The sequence below is a fragment of the Dermochelys coriacea genome, chromosome 1 (assembly GCF_009764565.3).
Source record: "Dermochelys coriacea isolate rDerCor1 chromosome 1, rDerCor1.pri.v4, whole genome shotgun sequence".
In the NCBI taxonomy this organism is placed as follows: domain Eukaryota; kingdom Metazoa; phylum Chordata; order Testudines; family Dermochelyidae; genus Dermochelys; species Dermochelys coriacea.
The window spans coordinates 290,531,068-290,547,771 of NC_050068.2; the positions used below are offsets into that span (position 1 = coordinate 290,531,068).

Below are 16,704 nucleotides of genomic sequence, written 5' to 3' on the forward strand. Positions count from 1 at the left end.
GATGCTGGGATGGCTTTGGAAGTTACAACCTTGCTTTATGAACAATAACTAACGTATAGGAACAAAATATAGATAGACAGACTTTGACATGTCTAAAAACAATGTCAAGATAATCATAAGGTGAGAATCTATAAGAGTAAATTAATGTTAATCCTCTACATTCAAGTGTTATACCAATAAAATAAAAACCAGCAGGATCTTATTCAAGAGGAAAAGGCAAAATGCCACATTTATTGTGAATACAGAAAGAATCATAGTAAGCAGTTAGTTATAACTATAACATTCCATTCAATTTCATATTTATTCACACATTCATTCATTCATTCATACACACACACACACACACACACACACACAGGTTCTGCAAGGTTGTTATCATAGTTACCAGCCTTAGAGTTGCTCATGCCAAGCCACTGGCCAGGTGGCCCGGACATGAGGAGGGAGCAGGGCCTCGTCAGATGCACATCTGATGCTCCTGGAAGTTGGTTTGCAGAATCAGACCCCAAAGGTCTCACTTTCTAGAGTCCATTTTTATAGAAATTTCTTCCTATGCCAGTCTATGAGAATTGTTTCATCATGCTGTTGCTGAATCAATCAGCAGATGGCACATTCCTGATGGCTCCGTGCTGCCAGATGTTATCTTGTTTTTTGGTTTTCCCATTCTTGAGGCTGTTGGGTGGATTCCAGTCTGCCCTCCAGGGGTCCTCTGGTTATTTCTTCTTGATGCCTTCTTCAGCCGAAGAAGGATGGATTCTTAGGCTGGCACCTCCCTGATCATTCAGTTATTATCCACACCAAGCATCCATCCACATACATCCTCTATCTCTATTTTAATCACAATTGTTAACAAAGCGAGATGAATACAACAAAAGAGCGGGGAGTCTCTGGGTGCTGTTTCTGTTGTTACAGAGTATTGCTTTGAGTCGCTCTCTGTGTGAGTAGTTGTTGTTACAAAGAATTGCTTTGAGAACAGACTCTGTCTTAGAATGTACTAACACAATTAGCAGCTTGCAAGTTTCACACAGAGGGAGAGAAACAGTACCAAAACCCAAGATTAGATTAATTAGAGTAATACCCTGGAATTTAAACTATGGGGAATCAAACTCATTTGTGATTTTAATAAAGAACTACTTTAAAAGGATCCAACACAAGAAAATTGGACAAATGTACACAATGAATATTTATGGAAGTATCGGGGGAAGCAAGAGAAAGGGAGGGGGTGAGTTAATCAAAAAGGAAACTAGAAATGTACCTGCCTCCCTTTTCCTTTCCCACTTCTCCCCATTTTCTCCTTCTTGCACAGTTTAAATGAAAACCTCACTCAAAGGATGCAGTGGAGAAGAAAATACAATGATATTTTCTGATACTTACAGCAGAAACACATTCTTATTCATTTTTACCAAGAGCTAACAGAAGCATTAAACAAAGAAAACCTGTAATTCATAAACATTCAAAATCAACACGATGGGAAAAGCTACACAGTTAACACTCTATTTTAGTTCCTTTTTTATCCTGGAGTGGAAGGGCCTGCTCTTGCAAACATTTAGGCATGTGACTTACAATGGGTATTTCCACAGAATTTCTTTTCATACCAAAAGAAAAAAAATACAGAGCAATTCCAAACAAAGAGATTCAGTATATTTTGCTTAACATACTCTCACCAAGTTGCACTATATCTATTTATGCAGTTTGATCATACCCATCACCATGTTATTTGAACACCTCAGATGCCTGGACTTACTAAGCATCAATAGAATTAATATGAATATGGGATCCAAGATAATAGCAAGGCTTTTCTATGGCTGGCAGGTGCTAGAATCACTATGTGCCCCCTACATAGCATATTTTCCAAATAGAGGTGACAGGGCAACTTCTCTTCTTAAAGAGGGCCAGGATCCCAAAAGGCCATAGTGGGACAGCTTCACTGAAGTTCTCTGGTTTCCCACCAGTTTAATTTGGGCAAATTTTGTGGACGGAGTAAATGCATTCCAAAACCATTTTTATCAAAAACAGACCATCACTTTTCGCTCTCATCAACACCACCTAGATGCAGTATAGATCTCATCTCTCTTTAGCTCTATTCAGTGGTTAATTTTGTGGCAATAAACATGCTACTTCATCTGTATTTGTTCTTCTCTCATGATTGGACTGCTTCAGGTTTTACTTTTTTCTTTTCATGAAACAGCTTTTACTGCATGACGTTACAAAGCATGGCCTCTCCAGTGCTATCTTTATATATAGTGTCATAAGCTGGAAACAGGACTAGGCTTTTTGATTGGGTTGGAGACCTATCATTCACCTTGTCATGTGAAATGTAACACACCGCGAGTTGCTGCAACAACCACCAAGGCAGAAAGTGGGGTGGGGGTGGGGGGTTGCCAGGGGTCACTGGGCAATGTAATGAGTACTAAAGCTCTAAATAGTCATAAATTACAGGACAGCAAACCAGGAAACTGATCTGAGGTAAGAAATTAATAGAACTTAATGTCTAGCAGTTGCTATGAAAGCAAACAGAACACTGGGATGTTGTCATAGAAATCATTTAATAAGAGAACATTATACCACTGTAGAGAGAGCTACAGGGACCAAACCTTAGAGTACTGGGCAAAATTTAGGTCACAGTATTACAGAAATGGTATTGATTGAAGAATTGAAAAAGGGAAAAAAGGTCAAGAATAATGAAGTGTCTCTGACACTAAAACTAAGCAATGACTTAGAGGAAAGACTGAAAAAGCAATCCTCCAGGAATGATTCAAATGTCAAGAAGGAAGATATTTAAGATGATGTTTTTGTTTCGAGTGGTTGAAGGAGGTACGGCTACAATTTAGGGGTAAAATGCTGGTCCCACTGAAGGCAATAGCAAAGCTTCATCTTACACCTCAAAGTCATTATATTTCTCCCCTTTCAATACAGCAGATTAACATATCAGAAACTAGGTTCATATGGCTATTGAAACTGTGAATAAGGAACCACCAATATCAGAGATGGTATTAACAAATTCCCAGAAGTAAGTTCCAAGGACAACTTGTTCTATTAAAAATAAAAATATTCCTTATGACTTTATTACGTTAACATTTCTAGATTACATTAACTAGCAGGAAGGACTTTGTGGTTCTGTTATTTGCTCTAATCGGAGTATGCTGAAAAGCAAGATTTATGACATGGAATCACATACTCATTTTGTAAACTACTTTTAATATTGTTTCCATTGTTTGTTTTTCCTTGAGTGTAATAAATCTATTGCTTAACTAAAGCTCTTGTGATTCTCATTCTTCATCTTTTATCCCTCCTATATATTCCCTTCTCCTTTGCCCTATGGGAATGTTCTGAAAGTAACAGCAGCATTCAGACACACAGGGAGCAGAAGATTATACAGTTGTACAAGGGCCATCCCTAGGGTGGTGCAGGGGTGGGGTAGAAGTGACGAATCTGTCTCTTCCAAAACTGACCCATCACTTCCTGGACCGACAGCGCTGGCCAATTGCACCAGCCTGCTGGGCCCCCCAAAGCGCAGGGCCCGGAGCTGTCGTCCCGATTCACCATACCCAAGGGATGGCTCCGGTTGATTGATTAATTGATAAAAGTGCCTTTCATCGCAAAGTGCTTTACAATCCATAAACATATAGCATGACGCTGGAATGCAGGGCAAGCAAACAAAACCACTAACACAGAAAAACAAAAAATAGTGTAACTGGAGCATTGGGAAATGTTAGCTAAGGACATTCAGACAAACCCTTTACTCTTACAGAAGGTGCCATGAGATCTATAAATATCCACAGGGAATGGAGAAAGCCTCTTTTGAGGGTCAAACACAATCAATTGCATGTTAGTCACTTCATCTACTTTGGAAAGTTGAAAGGCAAATCAACCTTGAGAGGAATTGAACCTGTGGTTCCAGGACACCTAGGTGATTTAAACCTGATGTTTTGACCCTGAAGACACTCTCCCAACAAAACTGAGCAGTGAGAATCACAAAATGATTCTGAAGAAGCGCTCTCTGGAGCTCAAAACCAAGTCTCTCTCACCAACAGAAGTTGGTCCAATAAAAGATATTACCTCACCCACCTCGTCTCTCTCAAAATGTTTCTATGCTGTTGACTGTCATATATTCTTCCAGTATATAACTGAAATGTAACAACAAATGGCCTGTAGCACATATGGCAGATGGACCAGTAGTGGCACAAATACAACTGTGCATATCTGGCATGAGAATTGATTTGCCATTTGTCAGTGGGGCAGGTTTTTTTGGGATGCGGGAGGGAGCAGGGGGAATTGCCCACAGTTCTTTAAAAGAGAATTCCACTAATCTTCTGCAACAGCTCAACATTAGCACCATTACTCATTTTTCTTCCTCTGTCCTTCCATATCTGAGTCTCTATCAGATTCTTTAGCCTTCTTCACAACTGAGTGAGATTTGTTTTAGTTGGAATTAAATGAACACAGGGAACAGATACCATAAAGCTCACTGTCTCCTTGAATAACATCTGCTGCAGCCTCGATAGTTCCTATCTTTACAACAGCTCTTTTCCTTGTAATAGTTACAAGAGGGAGGGAGCATTGACCCTTTCAGTTTGTCAGTACTTTTTCCTCAGACTCATATTTTATATGGATACCAGGCTATCTTTTTCCCAATAATACCAGGTATAGCTGTGGCTGGAGAAATATTAGCAATTTCATACCACTCCAAACGGAGCTTTGTTGATCAAGAATCTGTTGGAGTTGGAAACAAAGGTAACTATGGGCCAGCTTTCTTCACTTATTACTTTCTACTTTTCCATAGGGTTGTATGAATAAACTTTGCTCCAGACTGTCTATGGCCATGGGCTGGGGAGACACAGATGTAAAACATGCATACAAGCGGTCTGACAAATTGTAGTCAAACTGATGTCCTGATCACTGCTGGCAGAATGAAATAAAATCTCTAATCATTCTTCCATTTTCTCCCAAATACAGATAATACTAAGATAAGAAGTATTATCAGCAGCCTCATCCCCTTTCCAAGCATAGACAGTGCCTCAACCAAAAATGCTCACAAACCCTATTTATGCACCAAGCCCCAACCAACAAGACAAGTTTCCAAAAAGAAAGAAGGAAAAAAAACATCATGGATTGAAAACTAATACCTGGTGTAATTATCCATCCAGGGATTTATACGACCCCATTATTGTGGTATCTGAGCACCTTCCAAGTATTTAAAAAAGAAAAAAAAAATCTCTTCCCTTCTCAGCCTGTAAGAGAAACAGCTTCACTAACTGTAGGTTGTTATTGTGTGTATTTGTGTTCAACTGCTGAACTGAAAAGAACAGTTTTAACTAACTGTGGTCAGCAAAGTGACTCCAGAATGATTTCCCCGCAATGTTTATATTAATGTTATTGGAGACAACATATGTGAATTTTCTGCAGCTTGTTATGTAGTTCAATACCTATTCACTGGGCCCAATTATCTGTCAGGCTAGATACAGTAAATATGACTAAACCTAACAGAGTAACCAGGACTGACTGAAGAGTCTAGGTCTTCCAGTCAGGGCTGATGTGTAGTTAATCTGAGATGGCATGTATTTTAAAACACAGGAAACGGGATACAAACTTGACATTTCTAAACATGTAAAGCTAAACTTTGCCCTCAGACACAAACTCCCTCTGAAGTCCATGGGTACTACACATGGGTAACTCAGGACAGAATGTGGTCATTAGTATCCATAGAAATCTTGGCATTTATTACACCTTACCCTTAAACATTTTAAATAGGGGCTTGCACCTCAGTAGTGACTGATAATGGTGAAACTAAACAATATCAGAAGTTTGATTGGATGAGTTCTGAAATATTAATCAACTTGTATTGGGGGTGAGGGAGGAGGAAGAGTCTCTCTCTTCTTTTACTTTGTCCTTTACGGTGCTTCGCATTCTTCTACCACCCTCTTCCAACTCCAGGCATATCCTTCCCCTTCTGGAAGTCCTACCGTCTCCAAATTCCTCTACCCAACAGACTATACGATTCTCGAATTCCCTGTATCCTCCCCAGAAAATACTCTACTATAGGTGTTGTTCCATCAAGGGAATGTATAAAGGGAGAAGTCTCAGATTTAGTGCTCTCCTAGATTGTGGCTGACATTTTAATTATATGTGCTCCTGGACTAGCCGAGGATGTCTTAGCATCCATGAAATTTATAGGCAGCAGCCAGCCTGGTAGAGTTTGCCAGAGTTACAGAAAAAACAAGACCAACTTTAACAAATGTATATGGCTTGTCAGGAATCAGAGAAAAGTGGACATCTACTGTTAGTTTTCTAAACTGGTTCGCCCATCCCTAAGACCGATATGAAAATGTTACAGGAATTGGATGTTTGCATGTCTATTAGCAAACATACATATACTTGTTGCTCACATTTTAAAGGTATCTAAACTAATACTTATGAGGTTTGCCAAGAGGTGGCAAATCAAGAATTTAAAGTTACCCATGTAATTATTACAAATTCTACATATTTGTATTTTCTCTAATTACTGCAGCTCCTATAAGCCACGCTTGTCAAACAAAAACAGTGAATCAAGTCTTTCCCCATTAGCTCTGTAGCTACATCCAAGGGAGACAGTACTCACATGCAAGAGATCAAGGTTGGGAATGGGGGGCTGAAGCAGCTGCAGGCATCAATAAGATTTGCTCAGCCTGTTCACTAATCAGTAGAGTTGTGTAATTCTTTCATTAAGGCGCTATTGAGAACTTGTAGAATAAACTGCTTTTCCAACTTGCCACAAAAGACATAGATGGCATGTGAAAACTCCAGGAATGGCATGGTGTGTAGCTGTTCACTGACTCCTGTAAACTTGGTAAAGCGCAGGCTTGTGGCCAGGGCTGGCTCCAGGCACCAGCTTTCCAAGCAGGTGCTTGGGGTGGCAATGAGAATGGGGCGGGAGTCCATGTGTCGGGGCGGCAATTTGACGACAGCTCGGCTGCTGTTGCGGTGGCGGCAATTCGGCGGCGACTGCTTGGGGCAGCAAAATAGGTAGAGCCGCCCCTGCTTGTGGCAAAGGGTTCATTTGCTAGTATCAAGTGCTAGTGAACTGAGTCACAGCACCAACTGTGCGACTGTATTTCAACTGTACCTTTCTTGCACAAATATTCCCATTTGGTACATTTCCTAGAAGCCTCCAGTGCAATGCTACTCTATGCTACCAGAAAATTCAGGGCATTCCTCATCTCTTTCGGAACTAAACTCAGTCACTGATGGAATTCACATTGAGAATCACACAGAAAATGGACTTAACACTAATTCCCCATACACACTAAATCCACTATCTAGCAATAAAGGTTTTTGAAGTTGGAAAAATCAATCAAATTTAGTGTCTTTTCTTCTCTTTTTTCTGGTCCACACTGTCCTTGCTCCCATTACTTTTACCTGGAAGCCCATTCAGGGACTGCACAATTCCTGCTGATGAAAGCACACAGGCTTCTCTGTAACTGAACTCCAACAAATGGCTCAAAATTCCAAACCAGCTTTCTTGGCATTTAGAAAACCTCCTTTAAAATCTTATGATGGTTTTAGAGTTCTTCCCTTTCCTTTCCCAATAAGGTTACACTATCAAATCAGGATATCTTTATAATTTATTGTGGGGTAAATAACTCATTAGTTTGTGAAGACCAAGACAGTGGCTATGCTGACTAGTGTCTTTGATGACTCACTAAGACCATTTTCTTTTCTCAAGCAGTCCCTTCATGTATCAGCCTCTTCAGGATTCTTTTATCTTGCTGATAGGGAACATTTCCTTGCACTGTACCTTTTTGTTGTGTTGCTCTATTACACTGGGTATCAATGCTACCAGAATGAGAAACAGGCTGAAGAAAGCACAATAGCCAGGGAAGCTCCTAGACCAATGTATGTCTTCTGACTTGCCTTTGGTTGTGGGGGAAGTGGGTGACCGGAGGGGCTTCCAATGGAGAGCTGTTCCATTGGCAGCAGCTCTATCTCCCTTCTGGATCAGCACAGGATTTCATGGCTGCCATGACAAACCTGGGACTGTCTGAGGTGATTCTGGTTTAACACACACAGCTGGTCACATTATGGATCTAGTATTGAGTATGGGACTGGAGATGGAGAAAGTAGAAATTACTCCCATAGACTGATCACCACCTCTGGCAACCAATGGTTGCATTGCTCCTTTCCTGCAGGGACATAAGACTTGTGTTGTGGTTTTCAACCCTCAGGAACTTATTGAAACTCCATTGATACAACAGCCCCAAAATATACTCTTGGCTGGTTTCACCTTCACAGGTCACCATTGTTTAAAGATGACCTGCAACTTATGACACAAGAGGCAATCATTGCCTGATGCTGACAGTTATGTTCATAGCATACACAAAGAGAAATTAGATGATAACATAAATTGATAAATTAGATAAAAACATAAGTTGCTGGAAAGTTGCAACATAACACTATTTTATATCTTACAATTCAGAACAATAGCGCACAAGAACCCAAAACCAGAGAGAAACCACAGGCTGCTCCCTAAGACAGCAAGGCACAACTTACCTACTTTGTTTGGAGCTGGCTCTTTCCAGACTGATTCTGATTGCATGCTTTACTACAAAGTCCCCTAACCTACAAGAAGCATAAAGAACCGCCCATACTCCCCACCCGTAATGCGATAGCTTGCAATTCCAACACAGTTCTCAATACACCACAACAATCTTTCAAACTATCAACCTGATCTTCCTTTTTTGAGAAAGGTCACTGATCAGATTGGGGCAGATCAATTCTGGCAATTTCTGGTATCCTCAGATTCCCTGGACTCTCACCACTCAGGTCGTAGAGCTGGGTTTGGAATGGAAACCACATTGGTAACAGTGGCTGCTGATTTTCTTCTAGCAATGGAGAAGGCTAATTTATGTGAGCTGATTTTATTAGATCTGGCAGCTATCTTTGATACAGTTGACTATGAAGATTTGTTGGGACGCTTGTTGTCACTCATGGGAATGGATGGAGTTGCTAAGTGGTTCTGGTTTACTCCTATCCATTTTGGGGCAATCGCTTGTCCACTCCAACAGCTCTCTCATGTAGTGTTACTACTGGAGTTGGTTTTATCACTCCCTCCTGTTCAGAGAGAATATGAGACCATTACAAAACTTGGTGAGGAAATATGAACTAGCTGCTAATGATAGCTCTATTTCCATCACATCAGATCTGATTGGAAAGTGGAACAAATAATTTAGTACCTTTCCAAAAGCACTAGGAGTGAGCTGAGTGAGGGTTAATCTAGGTAAGACCATTATAAAGTTAGTGCATTGGAGGAAGTAAGCAGAAGGGTTGTGCTTCCAAGTCTGGATATGTTAACATTCTGGATGCATTGCAGAGCATACCTTTCTTTTTAAGCAATTAAGGAGATTAGGCACTTATAGATGTCATGATGGAAATTTGGTGATTAAGAGCTGATTTAGATGGGTCTTGTGCTATGGATATGGCTGGGTGGAGTTCAATGGGATTTTTGTGAAAGACTCCACTAAATGACTTGAAATACTGCATTAATGCATTTAACTTTTCTAATGGTTTGCTTTGAAAATGTTGAGAGGTGCCAGAAGTGCCACACAAGTCAAATAAATATATAAAATGAATAAATAAATACATTACTATTTCTTTCACCACATGGGAGGGGATTACCTAACACCCTTGCCAAAGAGAATTCCTTTCAGAAGCCAGCAAAGGTAGCAGTGAAGGACTGGCTAATTTATTAAGACTTGGTGACTTTTCTTGCACCTCAGAACTGGAAGTTTAGACAACAATAATATTAAGGGGGAAAAACTAGTCAATTCCTGGGGCCTCCCAGTGCATCTTGTCTGCACTATGTCTCTCTTGTATAGGCTATCTGTTCTTTTACTTCTTGTATCAAGCACAATGCTGATGTTTAATAAATAATTCACTATAGATTTTCTTCTGTGGAAGTGACTTCAGAGTGCAAATTACAGTTGCGTGTCTCTGAGGAAAGACACCGACCATTCTAAAATCCTTCTGCCACGGTTGCTGAGAAAAAGCTATTTTTGCATGGTAAAAGGGAAATTCCTTTAAAAATCAAGCTAAGAGTAAAACACTTAACATTCTTGGTCTTTAGAAAACAAACAGCAAATTGGATTTGTCGTTCATCATTTATAGAGTCATTTAATTGTACTGGTGTTCTAGTTTTCTGTGAACTGCCATGAAGTGACAGATCCCAAAGATCCTGCAAACTAAATAGAGATGGCACAGCAAAAGATTTTTCAAGTGTGGCGCAGAAGATATTAGAGGCAGAAGTCTACAAAAGTGAGCTCCTGAGACTTGCTCATTGTGTATCTCACACATCCCTTTCCTTAGCTATATTCCAATATGGGAGACTGTCTGGAGTAAAGCTACAGTGAAGTTCAGTGATGGAACAATTGGAATTAAAGGAATGATATTGTTTTTTAAGTTTGAGACACCTTCTGACTGTGGAAAAAGTGAAAGCACATTCTCCATAAACCCGTGGTGGTATCAGCAGTTTAAATGAAGAGAGATGTTGAGTTTTAATTGTTTCTTTTGATCTCTTCTACTGATAAAGATAAAATTCTATCTTAAGCATGTAGCAGAAAAATAGGTCTTTCATCTGGGCACAAAATTCATGTGTTCCCTGACCTTGCGTGTCACATGGTAATGAAACAGCGTAAATCAGACCTGTTAAAAGTTGAAGTTTGTTAATATTATTACTGAAGCTTCAGTCTCCTTCCTGGCTAAACTAATGGGTCCATAGTTCAAAACATCTATATATTTACAGGCTACACTGATGCAAAGAAAAAATTAATGGGCACCCAGCAGGAGCCAAATGTGGGTTTCAAATGAAGATCTGGAGGAAAAACATTCCTATTTGCCTAAATTTTCAGTTTTCAGCATTATGGAGTTTCTTCTTTCACTAGATAGTCTCTCCTAAGAGACTATATTGGTGATTTAGCCTTTGTATGGGGACATTTATTGAATAGCATCGATTTTGTACTCTCCTGGTTATATACTTTTGCTACCATTGGTAGCAATTTTCAACTTTTTTGGGCTTTAACAATCTCTCAGTATCTTTTCCTAGTCATCAATTTTAATTCATTCAACATATAGTATATCTTCTAGTCGATGAACTCACTATTCCTTGCTATTTTGCCTCTGAAACGGATGATTACAACAGACAAACTACTGAGTTACACTGTAAAATATTTGCTTTTGTATTCCTCAGCATGACAACATTGATGTCTACATAGGTTTTTATACCTATCACTTATCTGAGCACCTTTCAAGTGCAAATTGATATTGATGATTGGCAAGAATAATCCCATTTTTGTGTGTTTACTTTTAACATCACTTCAAATGTGATAAATAAATATTTTAAAATATACCCTGCCCAATCACTGTATGGTATGCCAGACATCCAGATACCCAGCTGGTATAAATGAGCATAGCTCCATTGAAGTCAATGGCATTACAGTGATTTGCACTAGCTGAGGATCTGGCCTGAAAAGCTTGAATACTAATCATGGCAGGCACACCAAAGATAGTTTTGGTGGCACTCAAAGAGATAGGCACACCAGGGTTTTTGCAGCTGCAGGCAGGGGGTGCCCACTCCTTCTTCTCCCCATCCTTGGCCAGAGATGCTGGATGAGGCTTTGAAAACCGCGAATTTCCCATTTTCAGGGATACATGGTTGCCTTAACCATGAAATGCAAAATAGTGAAGCAGGACATGGATTGCATGAATATCTTCAACACTGCCCCTGGCAATACAGCATGTAAACATACAGTGGACACAATGACCTAATTTGCAGAAATACTGTGTATTAGTATATGTGGAAAAGAGAGAAGCCAGGGCTTGTACAATGGTACAAAGTATAGCCAAATTCACACATGGCTACAGAAACCGAATTCAATTTATTATCTTTACTTCAACTAAAAATACCAAGGCAGTGCCATAAGAGCAGACTTAGTCAACACTTCTCACCTGAGAAAGTCACAAGTAAGTCTTAAAGTGGAATTTGTTCTATCCTGGATCCTGAAAACTTCCCCCCAAAGTGGCAGTCTGAACATGGGGTTTGAAAGAGTGCACATACACTTCCAAACAATTTTGCTTATTACTGATCTTAGGACACTTTCATTTGCCATTCTTCCTATTTTCTGCTCTTGCTTCCTTCTTGACACAGCCTCCTACCCCCCACCCAACACTTTTAAACAGGTTTTAGGGATGTCTCATGCATATATCATTCTACTGATCTCCTTTCCCCAACCTATTCAGAGATAAGAGCACTGTCCTGACCTGCTGTCTTCCATATGCTCTACAGAGTGAGAATGTAAAAGCAGATGTTGCTGTTTAAGGGAAAGATCAGGTTAGACTTGAGACAAAACAGGGCAGGAGAAGAAGTCAGAGTGAAGAAATTATAGTCAAAAAGGAAAGTGCCAAAACAAAAGTGAAAAATATTTTAAAAAAAGAGTAATTAACACTATTTAATCAATCAGTTATGCTTATAGTGACCCATTTTGTAGGATATTTCCCCCTAGTACATTTAAAAGGGGCTTCATTTTAAGTTAGCAGTCTGCTTTTGAAAAATCTTGGCCTAAATGTCTAATCCAACTCTTAATATGGAATAATAGACATGAAAATTCAGTGAGCACACATAATTTCCCTTGAATAAGAAAACCAACTATTTTGTCTCTCTGTGAACTACTTGGGTAACCTTTTGGGAAAGGAGGAGCCTATACAGGAAGGATGGACTCTACCTAAATTAAAACAGAACCAGACTGTTGGCATGTGAAATTAAAAAGGTCAGAGGAGTTTTTAAGCCAACAAGTGCAGAGGAGCACACGATTTGGACAGAGAAAGCCCTCTGGGGAAGATTTATTGAAGGGGACACTCTATATCCTAGTAAAGAGGAGAGGATAGAAATTGATAAAGTACAGGTAGTAACTGAAGAGAAACAATCAAATGAAAAAAAAGAGTCCCATTCAATTACATCACATGAAGGCAGACAACTAAATATTATTAGTGCGGGTATATAAATGCTAGAAGTCCAAGTACTAGGATGGATGAATTTGAGTGTCTGGTATTAAATGAGGATGTTAATATAATATCCATTGCAAAAACTAGGTGGAACAATGATAATCAATGAGACACAGTAATATCAGGGTACAAAATATACAGGAATGACAGAGTAGGTCATGAGGGTGAGGGAGTGGCACTATACGTGAAAGAAAGCAGAGAATTAAATATAGTAAAAATGTTGAATTAAAAACAAAATGTACCAAAGAATCTCTATGGATAGAAATTCCATGCTTGAATAATAAGAATATAGAAATAAGAATGTACTTCCAATCACCTGACCAGGATGCTGATAGGGAATCTGAAATATTCAGGGAGATTAGAGAGGCTACAAAAACAGAAAGCCCAACAATAATGGGAGAGACAACATTTTAGACACCATTAATGACTGATTCTTGGAGCAGCTAGTCCTAGAACTCACCAGGGGGGCGGCAATTCTTGATTTAGTGCTAAGTGGTGTACAGGATCTGGTCCAAGAGGTGAATATAGCTGAATCGCTTGGTAAAAGTGACCATAATGTAATTAAATTTAACCTCCTCGTAGGGAAGGAAATACCAAAAAATCCCTCCACAGTAGCATTTACCTTCAAAAAGGGGAACCACACAAAAAATGAAGAAGCTAGTTAAATGAAAATTAAAATGACCAGTCACAAGAGTGAAATGCCTGCAAACAGCATGAAAATTTAAAAAAAACACAATAGAGGCTCAAACTAAGCATATACCTCCAATTCTAAAAAAGTAAGAGGACCAAAAAAATGCCATGATGGCTAAACAACACAGTAAAAAAAAGAGGCTGTTAGAAACAAAAAGACATCTTTTAAAATGTTGAAGTCATATCTATTGAGGAAAACAGAAAGAAGCACAAACTCTGGCAAGTCAAGTGAAAACTGTAATTAGACATGCCAAAAAAGCATCTGAAGAGAAACTAGCAACAGACACAAAAACTAATGGCAAAATTTTTTTGTAAGTACATCAGAAGCCGGAAGCCTAACAAACAACCAGTGGGGCCACTGGATGATTAGGGTACTAAAGGAGCACTCAATGAAGACATAAAGCCATTGCAGAGAAGCTAACTGGATTCTTTTCATCGGTCTTCACTCCAGAGGATGTGAGGGAGATTCCCACACCTGAGCCATTCTTTTTAGATGGCAAATCTGAGGAACTGTCCCAGATTGAGGCGTCAGTAGATGTGGTTTTGGAACAAATTGACAAATTAAATAGTAATAAGTCACAAGGAACAGGTGGTATTCACCTAAGAGTCATGAAGGAACTCAAATATGAAATTACGGAACTATTAACTGCAGTATATAATCAATCACTTAAATCAATCTCTGCACCAGATGACTGGAACGTAGCCAATATAATGCCAATTTTTAAAAAAGGCTCTAAACACTGGCAATTACACACTTGTAAGCCTAACTTCAGTGCCAGGCAAACTGGTTGAAACTATAGCAAAGAACAGAATTATCAAACACATAGAAGAACACAATATGTTGGGGGAAGAGACCACATTGCTTTTGTAAAGGGAAATCATGCCTCACCAATCTATTAGAATTTTTTGAAGGGGGTCAACAAGCATATGGACAAGGGTGATGCAGTGTATAGGGTGTACTTTGACAAGGTCCTTCACTAAACATTCTTAAGCAAAATAGGTAGTCAGGAGATCAGAAGGAAAGTCCTCTTATGATCAGTAACCAGTTAAAAGACCGGAAACAAAGGGCAGGAATAAATCGTCAGTTTTCACAATGAAAAGACAAAGATCAGGGTCCCCCAAGGATCTGCACTGGGACCAGTGCTGTTCAAAATATTCATAAATGATCTGGAAAAAGGAGTAAACAGTGAGGTAGCATCTTTGCAGAAGATAGATAGAAAATTACTCACGATAGTTAAGTCCAAAGCACATTGCAAAGAGTTACAAAGGGATCTCACAAACTGGGGAACCAGGCAACAAAACAGCAGATGAAATTCAATTTTCATAAATGCAAAGTAATGCACATTGGAAAACATAATCCCAGATATACATAGAAAAATATGGGGTGTAAATTAGCTATTACCACTCAAGAAAGGGATCTTAGAGTCATTGTGGTTAGTTTTCTAAAAACATCTGCTCATATGTGCAGCAGCTGTCAAAAAAGCTAATGGAATGTTAGGAAACATTATGAAAGAAATTGATAAGAAGACAGAAAATATAATGGGGGCATGTTGAATACTACATACAATTCTGGTCACCCAATCTCAAAAAAGATATATTGGAATTGAAAAATGTACAGAGAAAGGCAACAAAAATGATTAGAGGATATGGAACAGCTTCCATATGAGGAGAGATTAAAAAGATTGGGACTGTTCAATTTAGAAAAGAAACAACTAAGGGAGATATGACAGAGGTCTATAAAATCATGAATGGTATGGAGAAAGTGAATAAGGAACTGTTATTTATCTCGTCACATAACACAAGAACCAGCGATCACCCAATGAAATTCATAGGCAGCAGATTTAAAACAACATAAGAAAATACTTCTTCACACAACACAGTCAACCTGTGGAACTCATTGCCAGGGGATGTTGTGAAAGCCAAAAGTAGAACTGGGTTAAAAAAGGAATTAGATAAGTTCATGGAGGATAGGTCCATCAATTGCTATTAGCCAAAATGGTCAGGAATGCAACTCCACAATCTGGGTGCCCCTAAACTGCTAGAAGCTGGGACTGGACCACTCAATAATTGCCCTGTTCTGTTCACTCTCTCTGAAGCTTCTGGCACTGGCCACTATCGAAAGATGGACCATTGTTCTTGCCCAGCATGGATGTTCTTAATGGTCTAACCACCCGACTGGAGTATGGATAGACTATCTCCATAGGGCCTACATGAGCCTGTAGAATGGGGATCACTGGTTTACACCCACATCTGAATCTCCACTGCTGAAATAATGAACTCAAATAACTCTAAAGTCACCTCACCAGCTAAGTCCATGGCACTGTATTATAAAACTCATTTCCCAGTCAAGTTACTTATACTACCAGACTCCAATTTACTGTATTATGCTATTTAAATTTTTTTATACTATCTTTTGGTTTGAATGACAGATCATTCTTAAATTTTATTACAAAGCTACTGTAAAGTCTCGAACACGAGAGATTACAGTGGATCATAACATAAACTAATACAGAAAGAAGTCTTGAAATTATATTTAATGTACTCACTTGAATAAAGGAGTTCCACAGACAACACATCTGTATATCCCATGAGCTTTATGATGTGTGTATTCTCCCTCAAAGGCACTGGGAAAAACAACAATGCTATTTTAAAAATCAGTAAGGGAATAGTGTTTTTTAAATACTATATTAGAGTGTAAAAAGCTGAACTCAAGAGATAGCCGTTATTCTTTATCAAATGAAAAACTGAATATCTTCATAAATTTGCCTTAACAGTTCCATACCATTCAGGAGGAAGCAAAATGTCACACACATCAAAGATAAGAACACAAAAACCAATTGCTGTTTAAAACTGTTTGGCAACATCCTACAATTAGTAATTTTTAAACAAAGATGGTTTAAAATTCAATTAATCTTGAGCATTTCTTCAGCTTTAGTTTTCAAACAATCTTTTAACAATGATTTCAAATGCTCAACAAATAAAGCACTC

General features: G+C 38.9%; 1 protein-coding gene across 10 annotated transcripts in view; it reads right to left on the reverse strand.

Moving 5' to 3' along the window:
* Positions 1-16,704, reverse strand: part of MSRB3 (methionine sulfoxide reductase B3) — a 161,874-nt gene that overhangs the window by 78,049 nt on the left and 67,121 nt on the right. For all 10 annotated transcript variants that reach the window (XM_043493854.1, XM_038387553.2, XM_038387555.2 and 7 more), the window contains one exon: positions 16,263-16,340. In XM_043493854.1, coding sequence (XP_043349789.1) covers positions 16,263-16,340 — 78 coding nt within the window. The remainder of the gene's footprint in view (positions 1-16,262; positions 16,341-16,704) is intronic.